Source organism: Xenopus laevis, chromosome 8S (genome assembly GCF_017654675.1).
Source record: "Xenopus laevis strain J_2021 chromosome 8S, Xenopus_laevis_v10.1, whole genome shotgun sequence".
Classification (NCBI taxonomy): Eukaryota; Metazoa; Chordata; class Amphibia; order Anura; family Pipidae; genus Xenopus; species Xenopus laevis.
In genome coordinates this window covers 81,959,602-81,984,262 of record NC_054386.1, presented here as the reverse complement: position 1 = coordinate 81,984,262, position 24,661 = coordinate 81,959,602, and the positions used below count along the sequence as shown (strand labels likewise).

Genomic DNA, 24,661 nt, shown 5'->3' with positions numbered 1-24,661 from the left:
TTGGAGAAAATTCCTTTTAATATAAACATGAATATTCAGCATGTAATACTCAGTATTTTAAATATACAGGATTATTCTGAGTACACAGTGAAAAAAAACAAAACAATGTGGTATTTTAATCCTTGCCCCACGCTGAATGCAAAAAAAAATAAAAAATCTGCAGCCTCGGTTATGCAAGAAAAGAAAGGTGTGGAGGTGATGTTCTGCTAATCTATTCAGGGGACTAAAAATGCGACGTATAATTTAAATATAGTTAACATTTATTTTTTTAATATGTCAGTAGGTTAAATGACAACCTCAGCAAGTAAAAAAAACAAAAACACAATTTGAAGTTGTCATCAAAATGACTGCTGTATGTCATAGACCCTGGGCAATTTAATAGCAAGCTCTACATAGATAAAGTAAGAAGGGTAGAGAAAGACCATGACAGACAGCAAGTTGGCCTAGTATGGTGGTCTGCCTGAAGCAAGGCTTCTTTTGTTTACAATGGTATTAAATACAAGATCTCTATTCTCTCTGCGGTGCAAGTTATTTTAGCGGTTTAGCCACCTCTGCGTATGCACGTGAAATTTCAGCAGCATCAGGGCAAGTGCTGGCAAATTCTTCTCGTTTATAAGCATTCTGGAGATAGCGATGGATTCCAGTAAATTCTGCTGGAATCTTGAATCCCCGAAAATGTTCACATACCACCTGAGTGAAACAAAAGAGCAACGTATTTATATGTTTAGAGGAAATCCATCCCACATCCCTTATTGGAGAATACTGGATAAGCAAGGTAGACCACTCACTTTTCAGGAATGTGATATATTGCAGGACACTTACAATGAATTCAGCACCAACTGTATATATATTCCAGGAAAAGACCAGTAACATTAAAGGGATACTGTCATCGGAAAAAATTTTTTTTTCAAAATGAATCAGTTAATAGTGCTGCTCGAGCAGAATTATGCACTGTAATCCATTTCACAAAAGAGCAAACAGATTTTTTTATATTCAATTTTGAAATCTGACATGGGGCTAAACATATTGTCAATTGCCTAGCTGCCCCAAGTCATGTGACTTGTGCTCTGATAAACTTCAATCACTCTTTACTGCTGTACTGCAAGTTGGAGTGATATCACCCCCTCCCTTTTCCCCCCCAGCAGCCAAACAAAAGAACAATGGGAAGGTAACCAGATAGCAGCTCCCTAACACAAGATAACAGCTGTCTGGTAGATCTAAGAACAACACTCAATAGTAAAAACCCATGTCCCACTGAGACACATTCAGTTACATTGAGAAGGAAAAACGGCAGCCTGCCAGAAAGCATTTCTCTCCTAAAGTGCAGGCACAAGTCACATGACCTGGGGCAGCTGGGAAATTGACAAAATGTCTAGCCCCATGTCAGATTTCAAAATTGAATATAAAAAAATCTGTTTGCTCTTTTGAGAAATGGATTTCAGTGCAGAATTCTGCTGGAGCAGCACTATCAACTGGTGTGTTTTGAAAAAAAAAAACAAACATGTTTTCTGATGACAGGATCCCTTTAAGAAAAAGAAAATCTTTTATTTACATTATGCGGCAGATTTACCAAAATGTAAGATTAGAGCTTGCCACAGAAAAACTCAGTTTTCTTTCTATATTTCTTTCTATTCCTATGGGATTTTTAGAAGTGTTCAAATAGTGAACTCCATTAATAGATATGCTTTTAAAAATCCCATAGGAATAGAAAGTAAGCAAGTTTTTCTGTGGCAAGCTCTATTCTCACATTTTCATAAAACTGCCCTTTGAAGTCTATTTGTTCATCCAGTGGTTACAAATAAATTATTTCTATTTGCTGTTTTATATGTTTCATTCTATAGTCCTGTAGAGAGCAGTAAAGGGCACTTGACTCATGTTTATCTTCCAGTGAAAGTACCAAACCCATTGTTTTTTACAGAGCTATTCTGTAATCTGCTATGTATCTTTATTTTGTTTGAACTGCAGCACCACAGATTTTCTTTTTCTTTCCCTACCCTCAACTTGCCCGTGTAAAGTAGAAAACATTTCTATACACATCAATCTCTACATAAAGCTTTCAGTAAAAGTTAATTTCTCCAGTACAGCACAGTCTTTTACCCCCTCTTCTTCAACAATCTCTCACACACCTAACACTCTCACACAAACTAACCTACTCTAACCTCCTTTCTGATGACATTTTCATTGGTTTCCATAACTTCAACAAAGCCCATTCCCTGTAAATATTTCAGAAACATTGTCCAACAAGCCTTCCCAGCTCTGCTGCACATTTCTCTGAACCTCTTTCTTCTACTCACACTACTCTTTCCTCCCAGGATATCTAACACTTCTATCATTCCTGCTTTTAAAATTTTCCACATTTCAAAAAAAGTATCCAACCTTTCTGGACTCACTCTGCTGTTTTATTTCTCATCCTGCCTTATGTCTCCAACTGGTATGTCTTTTGCTCCCCAACTTGCCTGCCCCATCTTGCTTTCCAATTACTTGGCACTTGTTCGAATGCTTTCTATCATTCTTGAACACCCTCTCCCACTTATCCACCATTCCCCACTTACCATCCCCAAGAAAGCTCTCTAGTTCTAACTCTCCCAAACCTCAAATTCCTGTGTTTCATCCCCCCCCCCCTGCCTTAATGGTCCAGCTTGCCATCCATTCTGTATAGACTGCATCACTTTCTGCAGTAAAGCAAGGGTGACATAATATGGATTATTTCCCCATGACACAGCTGTTCAGGGCTTCTTTTTGACTTTTGAGAGTTGATTTTCATTCCTCACCTGCACAATGTTGAGCTTAGGGAGAAGGTTGCAGTCAGACAGCGTCAGCTCATTACCATCTAGGAACTTGCGGTTTGAGACAGACTCATCTTCTGCACAGTTCTCATCAATTTCATCTGGTAGGGGAGTGTTTAGGTAGATATCAAGTGCCTTCAATGCTTTCAAAAGACCTTTTTCCAAACCTAGAATAAAGGTGGAAGACAATGTGAGGAAATAAAGAAAACCAGGAAGACAAGTTTGGGTATTACACAAAACAAAATGGTGGTGATTAATAGTAAAACCAGCAGTCCATAGAATTTTTTTCTTTAGGGAACACAGTATAGGAAAGTAAGAAACACAAATTTTAGGGAGTATTCATACACATTACTACTATATGGTCACAGGGAACACTTTCCCCAACAAACCCCCTGATCTGAAGCCTTAAAATGGACTTCAGATGAGGGATGGTTGGGTAAAACCACAAAAGATGCTCAAAAAATGTATATGTGGGCAGTAAATATGCATATATGGTATGATACTGTGTACTTTATGCAGCAAATAACAGAACTACAATTAAGGAAAGAGAAGACAGTGGTGAGAATAAAAAAAGGAGGTGGGAAATTTGGGAAGAGCTGAATAGAGATAAAAGGACTGAAAGAAAATAAAGGAGAATATCAGGATAGAAAAGAAAGACAGAACTAATTCTCACAGTATCATTACTGAACCATTAAGGATATCGAAGGTCCACAGTGAACAGAAGTGAAGTCATCTCTTGAGCTTTAGAAAGGTTTAATATTTTTTATATTTCTCAGATATATATCCACCCAAACCTATACTAGAAGATTCATTGCATGGGATAAAATATCTCAATGGAGGGAAAAAGAAAATAGACGGACCACTTTTTTTTTTTTTGTGCCGAATTTAGGGACAATGTGCCATGAATGGTCTTCCATTTGATTTCCACTGCTGCAAATATTTCTACTACTCACTTTGGTTAAGTGCTGGATTGGAATTCTTGATGTAGGCAGAAAATTTAGCAAAAACATCGAGTCCAGCTGTGTTTGATTCTGGGTTTCGAGACGCCAGTTTAGGATATCTGGTGAGATTATATACACTATTAATTTATATAAATAGTAAAACAAAGCCCCACACATGTATAACTCACAGGGCATAATTATCTCAGTAGCTTATCACTATACATACTTGGGTGGGCACAAGGTCTCCTCAAGAAATTCTTCTATTTTATTGGTGTCTGTTCTGACTTCACCAGCAAACAGCAAGAATGGGGGCTGTGCCCCAGGAGCCAGATCTTTCAATATATCTGGTTTTCTAAAAGTGAAGAACAGAAGGAAATATATATATTCATAAATATGTAATGCACTTAATACAAATCTAAAAAAAGCCAAAAAGGATAGTTTATAGGAGTCAATTGTCAACGGTTTGCTGAATTTTTATCTATATTTATATAGTTGGCCAGCTTAAATATATTGCAATATATGGACAAACAATCCCTGTTTTGTTTAAAGGGTAAGGCATTTTTAGTATCTTAAAGGGATCCAGTCATCGGAAAACATGTTTTAACATCAGTTAATAGTGCTACTCCAGCAGAATTCTGCACTGAAATCCATTTCTCAAAAGAGCAAACATAATTTTTTATATTCAATTTTGAAATCTGACATGGGGCTAAACATTTTGTCAATTTCCCAGCTGCCCCTGGTCCTGTGACTTGTGCCTGCACTTTAGGAGAGAAATGCTTTCTGGCAGGCTGCTGTTTTTCCTTCTCAATGTAACTGAATGTGTCTCATAGGGACCCAGGTTTTTACTATTGAGTGTTGTTCTTAGATCTACCAGGCAGCTGTTATCTTGTATTAGGGAGCTGTTATCTGGTTACCTTCCCATTGTTCTTTTGTTTGGCTGCTGGGGGGAAAAGGGAGTGGGTGATATCACTCTAACTTGCAGTACAGCAGTAAAGAGTGTTTGAAGTTTATCAGAGCACAAGTGACATGACTTGGGGCAGCTGGGAAATTGACAATATGTCTAGCCCCATGTCAGATTTCAAAATTGAATATAAAAAAATCTGTTTGCTCTTTTGAGAAATGGATTTCAGTGCAGAATTCTGCTGGAGCAGCACTATTAACTAATTCATTTTGAAAAAATTTTTTTTTTCCCATGACAGTATCCCTTTATGGCACAAAATATCTCATTGTCCTAAATATATTGATAATGGGTTGAGTGCAGAGGACTCTTGTATTTGGCTATGTGAATTTTGTGGTCACAGCCTCATTGCACCCCCGCTTAATGGTTTTAAAAATTAGTGATGAGCACAACTTTCCCTTGTTTGTTCCTATAAAAAGAGGACATATTTTCATTTTATTAGCCCCTTAACTACATCCCCCATTATATCAATTCAATATGTTATTATGTCAGTTTCAGTGCAGTTAGAAGTAGCAACCAACCAGCATTTTCTTTTGGCCAGTTTGTGAAAATGTAGAAAAATAATGTAAAGATCTGATCAGGCCTGTATTTGTGGTAAGTCCAAGGGCAGCAGGACTTTAGGGACCAGCATGCTGCCCAACCATATCCGCTTTGTTTGGGAAGCACTGGATATAGACAAACACCCTTGTGCCATATCCTTAACAATTTCTATCTTGTGCACAGGTCACTTCTCTCAGTTGTTCATAATTCTTACAAGGATAATGATTAATCCACTGTAACATTTAGTTGTTTTTTTTAGGTTTAGGAGGAGACTACATTCAGTGAAAGACATGGAGGCAAAATATTCACATCACTAATTTACAGTAAATGCTAATAAAGACAGTGTTGTGCTTATGTTGAGACTTAAGATAGATCTATATTTAAATATTTCCTCTATAGATATTGTTACAACCATCTTCTCACTTTTTCATATCAACTGTAGTGACATTAAATGTGACTCCTTTTAACCAGAGGACCATGAAGAGGCGCTGAGAAAAGGGGCAGTTTCCGATGCTCTGTCCATCATTTGCAGCCTGTTGGGAACAAAAGGAGCAATGTGATTATACTAAAAACATATATATATATATAGAAAAATAATTTACAAAGCTCCCAAAACAGATTTCATGTTACTCTATAATGATAAGGGGCATGTTAAAATATTAAAATTCATAACACAATATTACAATTCATAACACAATGCAAATACAAAGCACAATAGACTGTACATTAGAACCAGCAGTGTGGATAGAAGATTACAGTACATTGTACATGTTGGGTAATTAATCCCAAAAGCAATATGTTCTTTTTAAATTAGGTACAGATAAGTAGATCTGCCTGTTTAGAAAATTGCCCAGTTTGACGACACACACTGCCCATACAAACGGAAGTTGCTGGAGAGTCATTCAGTCTGCTAAGAAGGCCTTATATGAGCCAATATAAACAGATGTAGCGGGGAAAAAGGTGCAGGGATGATAATCTGAATGTTATTAAAAGATTAAGGGGCAAATTTACTAAAGGGCGAAGTGACCAACGCTTGTGAAAATTCGTCGGCGTGACATAATTTCGGGCGCAGGGGTAACTTCACTAGCGAAAGAGACTGACGTGGTCGCTCATTCGCACTCAATAGCCAGGTAAATCTGCACTCTGGCAAAGGGACGTAAATACACAAATTCACTAAGATGCAGATTTTAATGAACGTTACCTCTTGCGCCAGACTTGCCTTCACCACCTCAGACCAGGCGAAGTGTAATAGAGTAGATAGGACTTCCTTAAAATTTAGTTGAAAATTTTTCCAAGTCCCAAAAACCTTTTTTCAGGGTGATAGGCTGCAAAAGAGCGTAATTTTTTTTTGGGGTAACTGGCTTCCCCCCTACATTTCCTAACATATGGCACATAAACTATACAGTGGGCTCATGTGTAGGGCAATATAACAACTTTATTTTATTTTATTAAGGTTTCCCGGGCTTGTGTAGTATAATGTATTGCCTGCAACATATACGTCCATTTAAATTTAACTTCCTGCCGTATGCAAATTAGCCAATGCTAGCGAAACTTCCCTCTGCTTGCCGAATTAACGCTAGCACAACTTCGCCAGCATTCGGCGCCCTGGACACAACTTCGCATGTTAGTGAATTAGCGTTGTCTGAGTGAATTTTCGCCTGGCGAAGTGTTGAGCTGCCGTCGGACTTTCGGCTCTTAGTAAATTTGCCCCTAAATTGTAATGAGAATGCTAATAAAAAGATTAAACAATTTAAAAGTCTGTGGAAAGCAAAAAAGATGAAAACAGACAAGGCTTGACCTATATCAGGCAAATGGAAGGCATTTCAGCAGAGCAGATAGAACTCCGACTCTGATGTCTGTTACGTATTAACAAAGGTTGTGTTGGTCAATAGAGTGTAACAAGAAAGGAAGAGGAGTCAGCAAGCTTATCTACAGGTGACCATAGATGTAAAGATTTTTACAAGATTTTTTCGTTATCGTAAGAACAAGCTTATCTTGAAATGATTGTTTAAATGTACGATTTGTCCATGAACTAAAAAGACCATTTCAAACTATATTGTCTAGTTCAGTGCTGGCAAACTTCTGTGGTACCGAGGGACAGAATTTTTCAAAAACTTTTAAGACCATGTCCACATTAATGGTGGCAACACACTAAAACTCCCCCCCCCCAAAAAAAAACAAACAAATGGTTGGTGCTCACTGCAGGGATTTCACCCATTTGTGAAAAATTTAAGTTATACCCTTACATGCTAGGCAGAGTATGGCACATGGAGCGTTGGGCACACACAGGGAACATAGGGAAAGAAGAGTATGGCGCACACAGGGAGCAAAGGACATGCAGAGTATGGGGCACACAAAGGGAGCATAGGACAGACAGAGTATGGCACACACAGGGAACATAGGGAATGCAGAATACAGCAGGAGACAGGGAAACCTATCAGGACTCTAAGTCTTGGGTTTGTCTGGGGTGTGAACAGGCTGGGTATAAACACTTTCAGTCTGAGTCTGAGGTGTGAACAGTACAGGGTTCTGTGCCTACTAAACTCATGATAATTTGAATTTGACACATTTATTGGATTGGACTAAAATTCATCAATAAGGAGAGAAAAATCTTAATGTCTGTGGTGACCTTTATAGCTGGAGAGACATATGCAAAGAGAAAGGAGCTGAAGCAGTTCCAGTAAAAGAAAATACATAAATTGTCATAAAAAGTAAAACAAGGCATAAGAAACATTAGATTAAATGGAAAATGGACAGGGAAAACAAAAATTGAAGATGGTGGGGAATCAGGAATCAGAAGACAGAGACTGGCCAAGGATAAGGGAAAAGTACACAGGAAGGGATTGCAACCCCTCCTTTACTACACTTGGCATGTTAGATTTTACACATTCCTTGCACATGGGAGACACAACAGTGCCCTGGTGCTTTACTAAATTCACAGAAGTGGAAGGAGGCAGGTCTGTGATCATGCATGTGATCAATCCTATAAACAGCGCCGTTTCTGGGGAAGGAGCCGTCTGAGGCGGCTCCTGCAATGCCGCCCCCGCACCGACTTACCTGTCGGCGAGGGGAGGCAGGAACACGATTGCGGAGAGCGCAATTGCGCTCTCTCGCAATAGCGCAGCCGAATTTCCGGTTTAAAAACCGGAAATTCGGCTCTTAAAGGTGCAGGAGCGGCTTTTTGCCGCCCCTGGAATCCTGTCTGGCGCTGCCGCCTGAGGCGAGCGGCTCAGCTCGCCTCATTGGCGGAGCGCCCCTGCCTATAAACATTGAGGTCCTCAAACTTTTATTTTACCAGTGAGCACATTCAAATGTAAAATGAGTTGCGGAGTATCAAAAGCATGAAAAAGTTTCTGGTACTGCCAAACCCCCCCCCCAAAAAACGGTGATTAGCTATTCGGTAGCCCCTATGTGGACATGCATCCTAGCAGAGGGTCTCTTTGGCAGTACACCTGGTTTTTATGCAAGCAAAACTTGCCTACAAGTCAGGGATTAAAAAATAAGCACCTGCGGCTATAACAGAACTGCAGGCTGTTGTTAACAGATGCCACATACTTGTGCCTAAAGAATCACACACGCACAAACATTGTGTAAATGAGCACAAAGAGATCACACAACCCCAGTTCCAACTGTAGTTTGCATCCGATTTGTCTGGGCATGGGCAAAATTATGCTGGAATTATGGGAAAATGGTTGCATTGTGGGCAGAAAATATAGCACTTTGCACACTGCATCCGGAAACCTTTTATCTGCAAAGCTCCGAATTACGGAAAGGCCATCTCTCAGACTCCATTTTTCCAAATAATCAAGGTTTTTAAAAGTGATTTCCTTTTTCTTTGTAATAATAAAACAGTATCTTGTACTTGATCCAAACTAAAATATAATGAATCCTCATTGGAAGCAAAACCAGCCTATTGGGTTTAATTTATGTTCTCTAGTAGACTTAAGATATGAAGATACAAATTACATAAAGATGTTATCCGGAAAACCCAAGGTCACGAGCATTCTGGATAACAGATCCCATACCTGTACTATGAATTAAATAATAAAAACCTTCCACTTGAGGTTGAGGTCAAAGACCACCTTCCTGACAGGGGACTAGTGCAGAAGGATTAACCTTTGTTTGGGAAAAGATGGGGAAAGAATAGAAATCCAGTGTCACATGGGCGCTCTTGCAAACCTCTTCTCAAAGAAAAAATGTAATATACGGTACTCAGTTTTAATACCTCTAGAATGGCCAGAATGCAGCTAATATGTATGGAGAGAACAGTGAAAGGAATTTTGGAAATAGGAGGATGTGAAAATTAGCAAAAGACATGGGAGTGGAGCGCAGTGATGATCTAAGCAGGTCAGAATTGAGGCAAAGTGGAATAATGACGCCTGCAGCACCATTAAACACTACAAGAAGTTGCTGCTCCAGCACAATACAGAAGTGTCATTAGCACAGAGAAAATAAATACATTGCACCTGCCTGTACATCTAACTGAATAGGAGTGTGGGTGTTAGGACACTTGTATGTTATGACTAAAGGATAGAAAAAAAAATCTACATTTCTTAGGCTAAGGTCACACTGGGCGATAAGTCACCCGCGATTTTTAAAAGAAAGTCGCGGCAACCTTTGCGCAGAAGGAAAGTTTTGAGCGACTTTTACCAGGAAGCGATTATCATCCCACTACGTCTTGCCTCGCGTATTTTGTTTGACTGTACTGGGAGATTTCTGTGCTTCTCTATGTACTTGCTATTTCTCACCTATCGCTCCAAAAAGGGTCTCTGCGCGTTTTAAAGCTACAGGCGATCTCAAATCGCGCTGTGTACATATTAGCTCACGATTTGCATGCACCTTTATGTGTCGACAAAACGAACGACTTGTCGCCAGGACTCGCTTTTGAAAATCGCGGGCGACTTATCGCCCAGTGTGACCTTAGCCTTAGATGTAAATATGTTATATACTGGCATGGGTTTTTTAACATCATTATATTGTAAATCAACTGATAGGAACAATGTTTTGCAAGCAACAGGCTTCCATCCCCCTGGAGTTTTTAGTGGGCTACCCAAAAGTCAGTTTACTAGGATTAAACGGATTACATCTAATGATGAGTTATATAAAGAGAAATCTTTAAGAATGGTACAAAAGTTTAAGGAGAACGTTATAAACAGAGTGAACTAATGAAGTACAACAAACTGCAAGGAGTGATATGCTTAAAAAAAACCAAATCCGATAAGAAACCAGGAACAGTAACATCATTAGTAACAACATTTGATACTAATTCAAAGATTATAAAAAAAGTGGTGAATGCAGATGTTAAATATAGTAAATTATTTAATACACCCCATTGTTTACTTATAGGAGAGGCCACACAGTGGCTGATTTGGTGAAACAAAAAACAACCCCTGACCAAAACACACAACAAACTTTGACAAGTAAACTACAAGCCACTTATCCTTGCCACAACTGTGGTCACTGCAGTGGGATCATTGCAGGGGACAGCGTGACATCCCCTGAAGGGATCAAAAATTAAAGTCAAGAGGTGGTTTTCTTGTGACACCAAATCAGTCATTTACTGCCTAAAATGCCCTTACAGACTTGCCTACGTAGGGCAGACAAGTAGACCAAGAAAAATCAGTTTAAATGAGCATAAAAGCACAATACGCAATTATAAACCTACTATTGATCAGAAAGAGGAGAAGGAGACAAACAAAAAGAAAAGGGAAACTGCTCTTGCTAGGCATTTTTTTTGAAAAGGGGCACAGAGTTGCCCAATTGGCAGATATTGGAAAAAAATTGTTATAAGTGACTATCATGATAGTAAAAAACGGCTATTGCAAAGAGAATGTCACTGGATCTGGGTTTTACAAACAAAAGTCCCACGGGGACTGAATGAGGCATTTCATTTGGCCTGTTATCTAGAAAGTTGTTAATATGTTGCTTTCTTCTCTCTATGTGACAGATATGAGAATTGAAGCGGTATGTTGCAAGGGCAAGGTAAAAGCAATTTCCTCTTTGTAACAATATGTTATGCATAGATGAGGGCAAGGTAATGTTTCAAGCTTGTGCAATGTGACATTGTTTTTAATGTTTGTAAAATAATTTTAACTTTTCCCACAGATACAATTTGGTAAATAAATTACTGCACTTTAGTTTTTTTGGACTTTATATTCATATGAAAAAAATTTTTTGGGACTTTTTGGAATTTTTAGACTATCTAGTTACTGGATTCATGATTGGATTAAATATGGACTTTTTGCACAATTTTTCTAATCAAATGGGTTAAGGTGTACTAATTTATTGCCAATTAATTATGCACGATGGTGGGTTTAAATGTGCATCATTGGTATGGTTTGCTAGTCTGACGAAGGGGTACGCCCCCAAAACGTTACGTTGAATAAACACGCAGGGCTTGGCCCGCTTGCATCAATGTCCGGAGTGCCGGTAATTTCTTTCTTTAGAAAAAAATGTCACACGCCTAATTAAGGTTTTAATAAGAATAATCCATGGGCAGAAATAGCTGTGAGCCAGAAAGTACAAAACACCGCACCCAAACACTACACTGAGATGAGATCATTAGGTAAATCCGTAAATGGGTGTTGATCCTTGTCAGAGGGTTCCTCCCAACAGGAAAAAGCAGATCACTTTTGAAAAATGTTCTGCTAATAATTGACTGGGAAACAGTGGACTTGAGGACGGGTTCCTTAAAGAACAGTAAAGTTTAAAGGCTCATTGTTCTTTTTTTAAAGGTTGTTTGGGATAACAGCTGTGGGTGTAAAAATATCCAAACTCTCTAGGACTGATTAATATACAGATAGAATTCTTTCTGTACAGTCTAGTGTTTCGGCTTGTTGAAATGCTCAAATGAAAACTCATTGTAATAAAAGTCCCATTGAAATAAGTCTATCATCTGTAGAAAATAGGGTACACAAGAAACTCCTCATCTAGTTGCTATCTTTTTGGACCATGTATAGATTTAAAAGAATACAGATACCAGGAATCATGGAGCTTGCAATCCACATACCTGTATAAAACATGGACCTCTGTTATTGGGTGTGAGCATTTATTAAATGCAATATGCTCGGGGGAATCCTATTTTCTGGAATTAGCAGTTGTTACGACTCTTGGTTCTACTCAGTCAGTTAAACTATAACACTTCAGACAAGTAATCCTGCAACCAGGGTCTGACTGGGGGGCATGGGGCCCACCGGGACTAATGTCCAGGCCCCCCTCCGACCCCCTACCATGACGCGACGAGCGTGCATTCGGCGCACCTGTGTGAAGGCGCCACTCAGTGCTCCTGAATGAATAGGTGCCGCGCATGCGCAGATGGCGCGGTGCCTAAAAAAAACGTTTCTTTTGTCGATCGGGAGAGGGAATTGGCGTCAGGAGAGGGGACTGGCCCAGCGGGGCCCATTAAGGGTCAGGCCCACCGGGTTTTTTCCCAGTGTCCCGCCGGGCCAGTCCGACACTACCTGCAACTCTCCAGGCAGTGGCACAAGGGAGATTTGTCACCCCTGATTATTTATGAGCAAGTGCGGGCGTCAAATCTCCTGAAAATGCCTCTCCGTAGGAATTAATTGAAATCGCTGGCGGTATGACCAACAACCAGGAGGAAACTTCAGGCGACTTAGCAAAATGCTGTTGATACCTTCAACCATTTCAGTCGAAAATCAATTCATTTTCGGGAGATGGCAGTAGTAATAATATTGGCTTGTCAAGAAATATGTCAAACATTTGTGTTTATAAGCAATATTTCATTAGTGCAGGGGTGCCCAAAAGGTCGATCGGGATCTACCAGTAGAGCTTTAGCTGGTGATCAGTAGATCTCAAGACAATGTCAAACAATTGTCTTAATCACCCTCCTGTTTCATTCAGATATTTATTATGTTAAGGTTACAAAAGAAGAAGTGGTTTGCTACTTATAGCAATATGCAATATCCCATCAATCAATAATTAAGTAATATTTTCCATGGAACAGAATGCTAGCAATGCTTTTATGGATGTAGATCCTAATGGGACAACATCACTTAAAATCAGTGATCCCCAACCAGTAGCTCATGAGCAACATTTTGCTCACCAACCCCTGGGATGTTGCTCCCAGTGGCCTCAAAGCAGGTGCTTATTTTTGAATTCCAGGCTTGGAGGCAAGTTTTGGTTGTATAAAAACCAGATGTACTGCCAAACAGAGCCTCCTGTAGGCTCTCAGGATAGGGGATAGCAAATAGCCAATCCCAGCCCTTATGCAAGCATGTGTTGCTCCTCAACTCTTTTTAGATTTGAATGTGGCTCACAGGTAAAAAAAAACATCTGGTATACTCTGCTGGGGGGAAACACGGTTGCAAGGTTGTCTCCATTAGCACAACAGAAGTTAATAGGTTTACTACAGACAAGCTAATGATTAGACTGGCATCAGTTAGTCACTGAACTAGTGAAACACTGTAGAGGTAGCTGCATAACAACCACTGGGAAAGGCTGGTGAGTAACCACTGGCAACTGTTGTTGTCAAGGCTTTGCTTTAGTTACAGAATACCATAAATAGGACTTTGGCATTTTTCCTCAGTGCTGAAACAGCCTACATCGTTTATCTGATGAAAATAAAACAGAAAGGATGTCTAAGCAGAACAACATCATCATGATTTACTACCTAGTGTAATAACAGCCATAGACTCACGTACAATGAGGGGCCTTGACGTGGCATGCGAGTTTACATATTTTGCCCAAACACCTCATTTTTTGTAATAATTATTTTTACATAATGGAAATTTTTCTCTTTGCGTACAAATGTTTTCTTTTTATTGTTTATAGCAGCTGTCAACTCCAGATTGTGGGTTAGACCGAGCGCTGGCACATGGGTGCTTCTAGCAGCTGGTGATTTCTTGCTGTAACACTGCCTAAGTACAATAAAAATGCAGGAGGGGAAAAAGACTTATGGGCAGATTTATCAAGGGTCGAATTGAAAATTGGAATTTGAATTTTTTTATGGCGAAAACTGTCAAATTCGACTAGGGAATTGTTAAAATTCACTTCAAGTTTTTTTAAACAATTCAAATTCAATTTTCGAGATTTATCATACTCTGGCTCTTTAAGAACTCAAATTCGACTATTCACCACCTAAAACCTGCCAAATTGCTGTTTTAGTCAATGGGAGACGTCCTGGGATCAATTTGGAGTTGTTTGCAGCCTTCCTGACATTCAAGTTTTTTTACGAGAAAAAACTCGAATCGAGTTTTTAAAACTCAAATCGAATTTGATTCGAGTTTTCGGATCGATCCTATTCACCCGAGATTAGAAACTTCTTTTTTTTAAATAAATTTTGATCGGTAGAATTCGACCCTTGATAAATCTGCCCCTAATTGTTATATGTAAATTATATGTACGTGTATAGCTGGTTTTTGCATTCTAAATAATCATGGATGTGGTGGGGGTGGGGTGATTATTATTCTTATGTTTTTACTTGCGCCAACATATGCCACAGCCCTTTTAGGGCAGAGACACACATGGAGATTCAGTTGCCCGGCAACAAATCGCCTCTTCTTCGGGCGACTAATCTCCCCGAACTGCCTTCCCGCTGGTGATTTACATTCAAGCACTCTGATTGCTTCGTTTACCAAAGTCGCCTGAAGTTTCCTCGTGAGGCAACTTCAGGCGACTTCGGAAAATGAAGCACTCCGAGTTAGGAGATTAGTCTCCCAATAAGGAGTCGAATTATCGCCGGGCGATTAATCTCCCCGAATCTCCACATGTCTCTGCCCTTACAGAGATTCAGTGGACCTATTTGCAGCCAGCACTCTGCTCCTGTAATCTACTGTTTTCAGATCAAAATCTACCTTTAAGTGCTACTGTTCTTTTGAGAGCCCCCAGACTAAAAATTAAGGGGAGATATGGGGTAAATGCACATCTATGACTGATTTATGACTTTAGACAACATTACTATTCCAATGAAATGGACTGATCTAAAGGAAGATCATTATAACTCAGTAAACCCAAAAACCTTTATCATACCTCCCAACTGTCATTTTTTAGAGGGACAGTCCCTCTTTTGACAGCTCAACCCGCAGTCCCTTGTTTGTACAAGAAAGTCCCAATTTTCTCTGCACTGAACAGCCAGAAAAAAAAAACAATGTTTCTAACTTAATTAGCTTTTGGCAGAGAGCCCAGAACAGCCACAGCTGCAGATAAGATACTTTTGTAACAATTTTGAGATAAGCAAATAAGTAATTGTAACAATATAAGATAACAGGTCTCTTGGGAGAAGTTAGACTCTCATCTTAAAGGGCAATTCACCTTCATTAGCAAAACTGTAATAACTGGAAAAAAAAAACACGGAAAATATGTTCAAACTCTGATAACCTGCCAAATTTTGTAAAATTAACATGGTAATTAGGGGTGTGGTCATTGTCCCTCTTTTTTTTCCCAAAGTTTTGGGAGGTATGCTTTATTTATTTTTTGAACTTTTTTACAAGAGGCTTTGGGCTGCATTTCACATGTCATCACAATCATTGCATAGAACGAAGAAACGGAAGTTAACAGGTGTGACATTCTTTGGCTACAATAAAGTTCATTGCAGGCCAACCATTATTCTCAGAGCAGTGTTGTCAGTATGGATTAATCCTTATGATATGGCTAATAAAATAGATGATTGATAATGTTACTTTTCTTCTCTTTTAATTCATAATTGTGGGTAAAGCCACGAGGCTCTGACAAGGTAAAATAAAACACACAGACCAATAATAAATAGCATGCAGTGCCCAAACACACCAACTAATAACCTAATTTTAAATTAAAATGGCTTTAGTAAATTGTTTTCCTGGCTTCTCCCTTTTCGGAGCATTCCTTTACCATTACTGTTGATAAGTCAACATTGCTCACCTTTCTGCTGGTGAACCTCAAAATTGTCCTGGGGCTTCTTGTTTTTTTTTACTTTGCACACGTGGTAAACATGCATATTTATCTTAAAATAAAAGAATTACAACATCGACCCATTTCAGTCTCTTAGGCAATGGAACATAGTGGGGAAACATACAAGTCACTGTGGCTTTCCGAAGCTCGTCAGAAGCTGTCTGGCAAGGAAACTTTGGGCTACTCGAGAAATCAGAAGCAACACTTGTTTCCTCACCTGTGATTTAAATTATTGCCAGAGGGAAAGCATTTTCAGGAGTTTCAGTGGCCCATGGTAGCATGAGGGACTATAATTGCATGCCATGAACTTCCAAGTGCAAAAACGATCACCCTACAAAGTTCGTCTGACTTCAGTTCTAACCTTTGGCCAAACCCCCCAAATAACTCGGATATACCTGGTAAACGGATTTATCAGTTACAATTCCAAGACTGTATTTATGACAGCAGATGCATTGTCTGCCCACATAGTAACCCAATTACTAGCCCTACATGAAAGAGAGCAGGAGAGAGACACTTGATTGTTGATCCTTTGAATGGCAGCAATTTCATTTAGCAGGATCAATACATTCCATTTGTCATTTAAAGACAAAGAGCAGGACACAGTTTTGTGTAGGAGATATTTCAGTTAAAAATGCAACTTGAATACTGAAAATCTGAAAGCACCCTAGGTTGAACACAGCACCTGCTGAATGGTTTGGCAAAGCAGCAAGAACTGCTTTATTTCTTTAAAAAGAATACAAGTACTGGCAGGTTAAAGGAACAGTAACACCAAAAAAAAAAAAAAAAAAAAAGAAGTGTTTTAAAGTAAAGAAAACATCATGTAATGTTGCCCTGCACTGGTAAAACTGATCTGTTTGCTTCACAGATACTACTATAGTTCATACAAACAAGCTGCTGTGTAGCAATGATGGAAATTGAAAAAAAGTCTATATGGCACAGGTTAAATAGTGGATAACAGAGAACACCATTATGTTCTACAGAGCTTATCTGCTGTGTAACCTGAGCCTTTTCTCCTTTGCCCCCATTGATACACAGAAGCTTATTTATATAAACAATAGTAGTAGTTTTACCAGTGCAGGGCAACACTGCATTATGTTTTTATTACTTTTAAACACTAATCTTTTGAGGTTACTGTTCCTTGAAGGACAATGGATGCTTAATTCACTGGTGGTTCTAAAACATTATTAATCCCCCAGTGAATTAAATTGTTAATTTTTTCCCCACAGCCCTGGTGGATTAGAATAAGCAAGCTTGTTTAAAAAAACAAAACAAACTAGCTCTCAGTCTATGCCAACCCAAGCGTCGCCAACATCTTACACAATACTGGGTAGAAAAATGAATTTGTTCCACTCAGGGCTGTATTCTGGTCTGGAGTTGCATTAGACATCAGTCCTCTTCACGCCCATTGGCACTCAAACATGACGATGCCGAAAGTGATTCTCTGTGGCCTGCACTCGATACCCCTCACCCTCTACTGTCAGATTTTGTGAGAATATATTTGGCACCAGAGGGGGTTTGTGCAAAAAATTTACAGGCATCCAAGGGGCACCCCACCTTTAAGCTGATGCCCTAGGCACAGGCCCTTGAGTACCTGTATGGTAAATAAGGCCCTGGTTCCACTGGGGCTTCTCAGGAAAATTAGTCAAACTACAAATTTCAAATATAAAATAAAGATCAATAGAAAAAACATATCACTGCTCTCAGCCTTGACCTAACATTCCACATATTATGCCGCAAGCTCTTCCAACCTTGGGTAATGCCCCAGGCTAGTTTCTGACATAATGAAGGGGAAAATATGTGCAGGTATGGGACTGGTTATGCAGAATGCTCGGGACCTGAAGTTGTCCAGATAATGGATCTTTCTTTAATTTGGTCGTTATACTGTGCCTACTAGAAAATTAAATAAACAGGCTGGTTTTGCTTCCAAAAAGAATTATCTTAGTTTGGATCAAGTAAAAGGTAGAGTTTTATTATTACAGAAAAAAAAAAAAAGAAATCAATTTTAAAAATCTTGATTATTTTGATTATAATAGGAGTCTATGGGAGACAGCCTTTCTGTAATTCGGAGCTTTCTGGATAACGGGTTTCCGGATAACTGATCCCATACCTGTACTTACAAAAGCTGTGGAAGCTGGTTTGCCCTGTCTAAAAGCTTGTTGGGACATAGTTAAATAGTTTATAATAGTTAACATGACCTCCACCCAAATAACCCCCAAATGTGTACAAGTAGTCGACTAATAAAAGGATAACCACAGCATTAATTTGCTTGCAGAGTGCTCTTCTCATTTCCTTATAAATCAAACCCCCAAATGAATTTTAACCTATTTTTTTGGGGAAATTCGCAAAAGGTTGATGTTGCTTTTAAGAGGGGTTTGGATGATTTCTTGGACAGACATAATATCAAAGGCTATACTGTTCCTAAATTCTATAGTTAGTATAGATATGAGTATATATAGTTTATGTGAAAGTAGGGAGGGGTGCAGGTCCAGACTGAGAATTAAAATAGGCCCTGGCATTTCAGGTACATAGAGGCCCAATCAGCCCACAACGAGGCCCAAACAGCCCCCACCAGCCCACTAAATACTGGCTTTCTATGGCACCTTATAGCAGCCCCTCTGGCAATGGCCAGAACCCACAGCAAAAAACAATTTTCCCACAACACTCATGCATGCTTCTGCCAGTCTCCTCACTAAACATGAAGCATTGTGGAAGGTGAAGATATGGCTGGAGAATTTACATGAAGTTAGTGCCAAGACACAGATTGTTTACATGGCAATTACATGTACAAATACATTTAAAATTCACTGAATGATATAAATAACTTAATAAAGTAAAGTTGATTAGAATTAGATATTTTTTTTTATTAGACCAAAAGATTATTTGGAGATCCCCTTTTAATATACCTTTAACGGCATTTGATGTTATTTAAAAAGAATGCTTGCTAAATAAAGATATTTGTTTGATTTTGTTTAACCTTTCACCTGCCACCATGAGCAGACACTCACATCCTCTAAATCACATTCTCACGTATCATTTTATTACTCTGGCATTGTGCATTGCCATGGATTATCATTGAACTCAGAGACATACAATATAGGTGTGTCACCTGGAGACATACGATATTTTCTAATTTAGGGGAAATGTATAAATCCTTAATTCTAGGAAAAATGGGAATAATCTGTTATTATACTTACAAAGGGTGGTTCACCTTTATGCTAACTGTTTGCATACAATAGGTGGGCACAATATGAGCAAATCTTCAGACTTCCTATCCTGCCTTTTTCCAGCCTCTCTCTAAAAAATACTATCTGGTTGTTCAATAACTCTACAATGATAATTGCCTTGGCTGATACACAAAGTGATTACAGGTAGTCCACTGCACCAATCTAAAATTAGCAACTGTTCTTCAACTTTTTGGAGCATTAACGTTAGATAAAACACTAACAATTTGCCATGTTCAAGTCCCTGCTAAGATCTGGCTAAATCATGAACCAAAACCTGGTTACGGTAGGTGTATAAACTTTTTAATTTTAGGAAAATGGTAAAAAAATAAAAGATGTAAAGTATTTGAAAAAAGTCTTTGTTTATGGTGAAACAACTCAACTAAAAAAAAAAAGAAAAAAAAAGTGTTTGGAAGGTAAACATCCCCTTTACGGAAAACACTACTGCCAAATATCATGTCTTGCTATCTTCCTAGTTTTCTCAACAACCACGCATGACATCTCCTCTTCTTCACGGACAAATGGTGACATCAGAAGTTTACACAGTTACTAATATTGTGGAGTATGCACACAGGGTTAATCAAACTTTACAAAGCAAGAAAAAGTAACTATATTTGGAATGCAGACATTTCTCCTCTAAGAATCTTGGCAATATGGAAAAACAAGCAAAATAAGGGTAAAGTTACATGGAAATAAATCATGTACACCCAGAAGTAGAGTTGAATCTGGGAGAAACAGATGGTTGTCAGAGGGTTGTTGAGAGGTATGGCTGTTACATTGTCAGGATATTTTGCGATAAACCCCATTTCCTGTAGAACTGAAGCAGCTGTGCACAACGGAAATATCCCTATTATCAGCAACTTCATCCCTGCATACGGCCTATACAGTAAACCTGCAATGAGCTCATCCCCTCACCCTACTCTCCCCTCCTATATCCTGTCTAACAATACTACTCCACCTCTCCTCTTTCTATGCCATGGATTGTCTCTCCTTTTTCCTTGCCAGAAAAAAAATCTCTGACTTTTTAGCTATTATTCCCTTTCCTCCTACATCTCCCCATCCTGCTGCAATCCTTAATCTTGTTCCTCTTGTTACAGAACATACACTATTTATATGTCTTAGAACTTTATCCAGCTTCACACATTGAGTGCTTAGACATGGGTGGAGGCCTATTAATCAGGTAACACACACAGGCAGATTCGGGGAGATTAGTCGCCCGGCGACAACGCTCCTTTTCTTCGGGTGACTAATCTCCCTGAACTGCCTTCCCACCGGCGATTTACATTTTAGCCAGTGGGAAGGCAGTTCAGGGAGATTAGTCGCCCCGAAGAAAAGGAGATTTGTCGCCAGGCGTAGATTTGCCAGGGCTGCACAAATTCACGAAGATCCTAAGTTGTGCACAAGTTACCGATCGTTTGCGAAGTTGCACTAGCATGCTATGCTAGCAATCGGAAATTTGCATCAGGCGTGCATTTAAAGTACAATGGCCATATATGCAGCAGCAAACATTACACAAGGCCAGGGAACCGTAATAAATGTATTCTAAAGCCCTACACATATGCCCACAGTATAGTGTAGGTGCCATATGTTATCAAATGTAGAGGGGGGAAGGAGGGTACCCTAAAAAAAATTTCACTTTTTCAGCCTATAACCCTTAAAAAAGTAAAAGACGCCAACGTTTTTTGGTACTTAGAAAAAATGTCAACTTTTTTTGGAGCAATCCCTAGCTACTCTATTGCACTTAGCCTGGTCTGAGGTGGCAAAATAAAGTCTGGCGCATGAGGTAACGTTCATGCAAATCCACAACTTAGTGAATTAGCGTAGTTACGTCCCTTCGCCATAACGCAACTTAGTCTGGCGTAAGGGTGCAAAGTAGCGATAGAGTAGGTCCACTTCGCTAGCGAATTTACGCCAGCGGCCTCGGCGAAGAGGCTAAATGACATCACGCTGGTGAATTTTCGCTAGCGTTAGCCACTTCGCACTTTAGTAAATTTGCCCCCAAGTGTCAGTAAGGAGGAAAGCTATTTCAAACAGACAACAAAAATCTACCATGCTATAGGATACCTCTGCGGATACCTGTTCTGATCTCTCCGCTATCACACTGAGAAAACTTTCATTTTCTACACTTAAAACAAGAGTGGAAGATTATTGTTCAGGTAACCTTTTACTATAACTGTCAGAAAGGAAGAATGCTATTGCAACAGACAACAGAACTCTGCCAAGCTATACAATACCTCTGCAGATAACTCTTCTGATATCTCTGCCAAGACACATACTGCAAGTTTGGCCATGCTTCCCCTGCCAACCACAATGCAATGCAATTTGGATCCCACGCCCATTAGTATGGCCCTGCTCCTTGTATGCTCCTTAGCAACTCCAAGGCAGTATTATCTTTTTCTCTCCCACCCCCCAAATAGCAGCATACCTCACCATACTAACCACATTTGTAGTATAAAACTCTTTACTAACCATATGCTTGGTAGATAATCCCTGCTCCACTAAGCACACAAGTCAAAAGTGCCCTATTTTAAACAAAGGCTACAGCAGTAAAGCCTAATTCTATTAAATCTCCCTACATGCTTTCCCCTGCTCCACTAACAAGTGCCCCTAATTGCCAGTATGAAGTGTAAATGGGAATATGAATAATGGAGACTGTGCATAAAAAGTATAAAATAATAGTCGCGCACTGTCAGTTCACACTTTTACTATTTATGCATCAATACATTGTAAGCTCTTCTGGACAGGGATTCCTTCCTTGTGTCTTTCACCATATGGCACTTAATTGCTGTATATTTATTTACGGTTATTTATTATAATGTTGTTCAATTAGGGTTGCCACCTGGCCGGTATTTTACCGGCCTTATGGGTAAAAATGATGGTTGATCCCAATGTTATTAATAGGGAAAATAGATAAATATATAGGAAGGCCGGTATTTTTTTTCCAGAAAAAGTGGCAACCCTATGTTCAATACATATCCAACACTTCTGACCTTAGGATGCAGTAGTTAGATTTACTGCTTAAAAGTACATACAGGGCAGCAAAATGGCAATCACTTATAGTATTTTGTTAAAGGGATTGTTCACCTTTAAAATTAACATTTAGTATGATGTGTAGACGAGCTATATTCAGAGACAATTTGCTATTGGATTTCTTTTTTTTGAGTTATTAAGCGTTTTAGCTCTCCAGTTTGCAATTCCAGCAGTCTGGTTTCTAGGGTCCAAATTACACTAGCAACCATGCATTGAATTGGATAAGTGACTGGAATAGGAGAGGGCCTGAATAGAAAGAGGAGTAATAAAAAGTAGCTATTGCAAAAGCTTTACAGAGCATTTGTTTTTATATGGGGTCAGTGACCCTCACTTGAAAGCGTCAGAAGAATTTATTAAAAAAAATATTAAAAAAAAAAAAAAAAAATGAAGGCCATATAAAAAAAATTGCTTAGAATTAGCCATTCTACATCATACTAAAAGTTAACTTAAAGGTGAACCACCTCTTTTATTGAATATCGTTAAGCATTGTCGCCTTGCTATGGGAAAGCTGTGGTCGGTTTTATATGAAATTAATTCTAATGTACAACTGACAACTCTTCACTTCCTGTTCCAAATCAGTACAGTGCAACAATATTTAGGAGGTCAAAACACTTTCCTTCATTCTTGCCTTCTAAAAAGCAGTGCACAAACACTGTTTAGATTAGTAAATGACAACCAATGTAGGGAAGGGCAACACAGGCAACCTGCAGCTATTGCTGAACTACAGCTTCCACCAAAAGCTGTTCCAGGATGCTGGAACTTGTAGTTTAGCAATAGCTTAAGGCTGCCATCTCTGGAATGGGGTTACAAACGTTTAACCATAGAAGCATATTCAAAAGGCATTCTGCAGGGCAACACTTTAAACATGCCTTCTGCATAGTTAATCTGGCTCTGCTAGCCTTGAATAGCCCACCCCATATTATGGGATCGGCAAATGTGCAGCACAGACTCAGGAGTGATGCTGCCTGATGCTACAAGTTATAGTTTAACAACCTTACCTCCAGTCCGCTACCTTGTGTGCAGGGTTCTCTTTGAGTGGGCCAGGAGAAGGCATCTGCCTGGGGCTCCAAAATTTGTGGGGCTCAGTTTTATGCAGAGGTAAAAAAAAATACACGCAAATATAAATAACCGGAACTTTGGCCTACACATGGATATTTTCTGGAAATGGGTTCCAACTATAGGGCAGTGTCTTATGAAGTGTGATTTAGACAGCCTGTGCCTTCTTATCAAGCCCATCCAACCTCCATCTGTTGATGAACTTTCAACAACCCAGACACCGCTAAGGGCAACAATACAATAGCTCAAAAGACGGCGGCAACCGTATCGTGGTGCTCTATCCAGAAACCTTGCTGCTTAACTTGATTCCAGTATTCCATATAACAAAAAGTCAGATGGCGCACACACTTCAGCAATTGTGCTAAAACTTAAGTGGTTTATTTGGATCTCCACACAACGTTTTGGAGGTACAACCTCCTTTATCAAGCGTCTCTCTTGATAAAGGAGGTTGTACCTCCAAAACGTTGTGTGGAGATCCAAATAAATCACTTAAGCTTTACCACTAATGGCAACTGTACCTTTTAGGGCCAGGGCACACGCTGCTATTTCACACAGTCACCCACCGACAAAATGCTTCTTCGGGCGACTAATCTCCTTGAACTGCCTTCTTGCCGGCAGAATGGCAGACATATTGCTTCGGCTTTCCAAAGTCGCCATCCCGCCGGCGATTCTAGCCAGCGGGAAGGCAGTTCAGGGAGATTAGTCACCCGAAGAAGAAACGATTTGTCGATGGGCGACTAATCTCCCGAAATAGCAGCATGTGCCCTTACCCTTATACCCCTCATTGATTCCTGCGCAAACTCATCACCCTTCCCCCAACAACAACACACATGTTTTACTGGTCAGGAGTCTTGTCTAATCATTATCCAGCAGTCAGAAAGAAAGGTTAAACCTGTTACAGGTTTTCAGAGCAATTTGTATGTAAAGCAGAAGAGCAAGTGCACTATTTACATACGCATGACAACCTGAACACGTATAGACAAAAGGCAAGTTTGCACAACTCACCTTCACAAATAATTCCACCTGAAGTGTGTCTGACATTTCTTAAATAACGAAAAAATAAGTTACTTCTTCAGTAGGTGTAAAAGAATTAGAGCTCCTCAGATCCAGAGATGAGAGAGTGAGTGCAGTTTGTTAGAGACAAGTATTTCAGAGAGCGAGGGTGGGGTGGGAAGTGACTGCAGGAGGGCTGTCTCTCTATCACTGGCAGGAAGAGACAGGGCAGGGTACTACAGGCAAAGA

General features: G+C 39.5%; 1 protein-coding gene across 1 annotated transcript; it reads right to left on the bottom strand.

The window, feature by feature from the left end:
- clic1.S (chloride intracellular channel 1 S homeolog) lies at positions 1-24,661 on the bottom strand. Its single transcript, XM_018233256.2, has 6 exons — positions 24,425-24,661; positions 5,649-5,758; positions 3,954-4,079; positions 3,740-3,846; positions 2,772-2,953; positions 1-690 (listed from the first exon to the last, which is right to left on the bottom strand). The coding sequence occupies exons 1-6, from the start codon at positions 24,458-24,460 to the stop codon at positions 529-531; spliced, it is 723 nt and encodes a 240-aa protein (XP_018088745.1). The 5' UTR covers positions 24,461-24,661; the 3' UTR covers positions 1-528.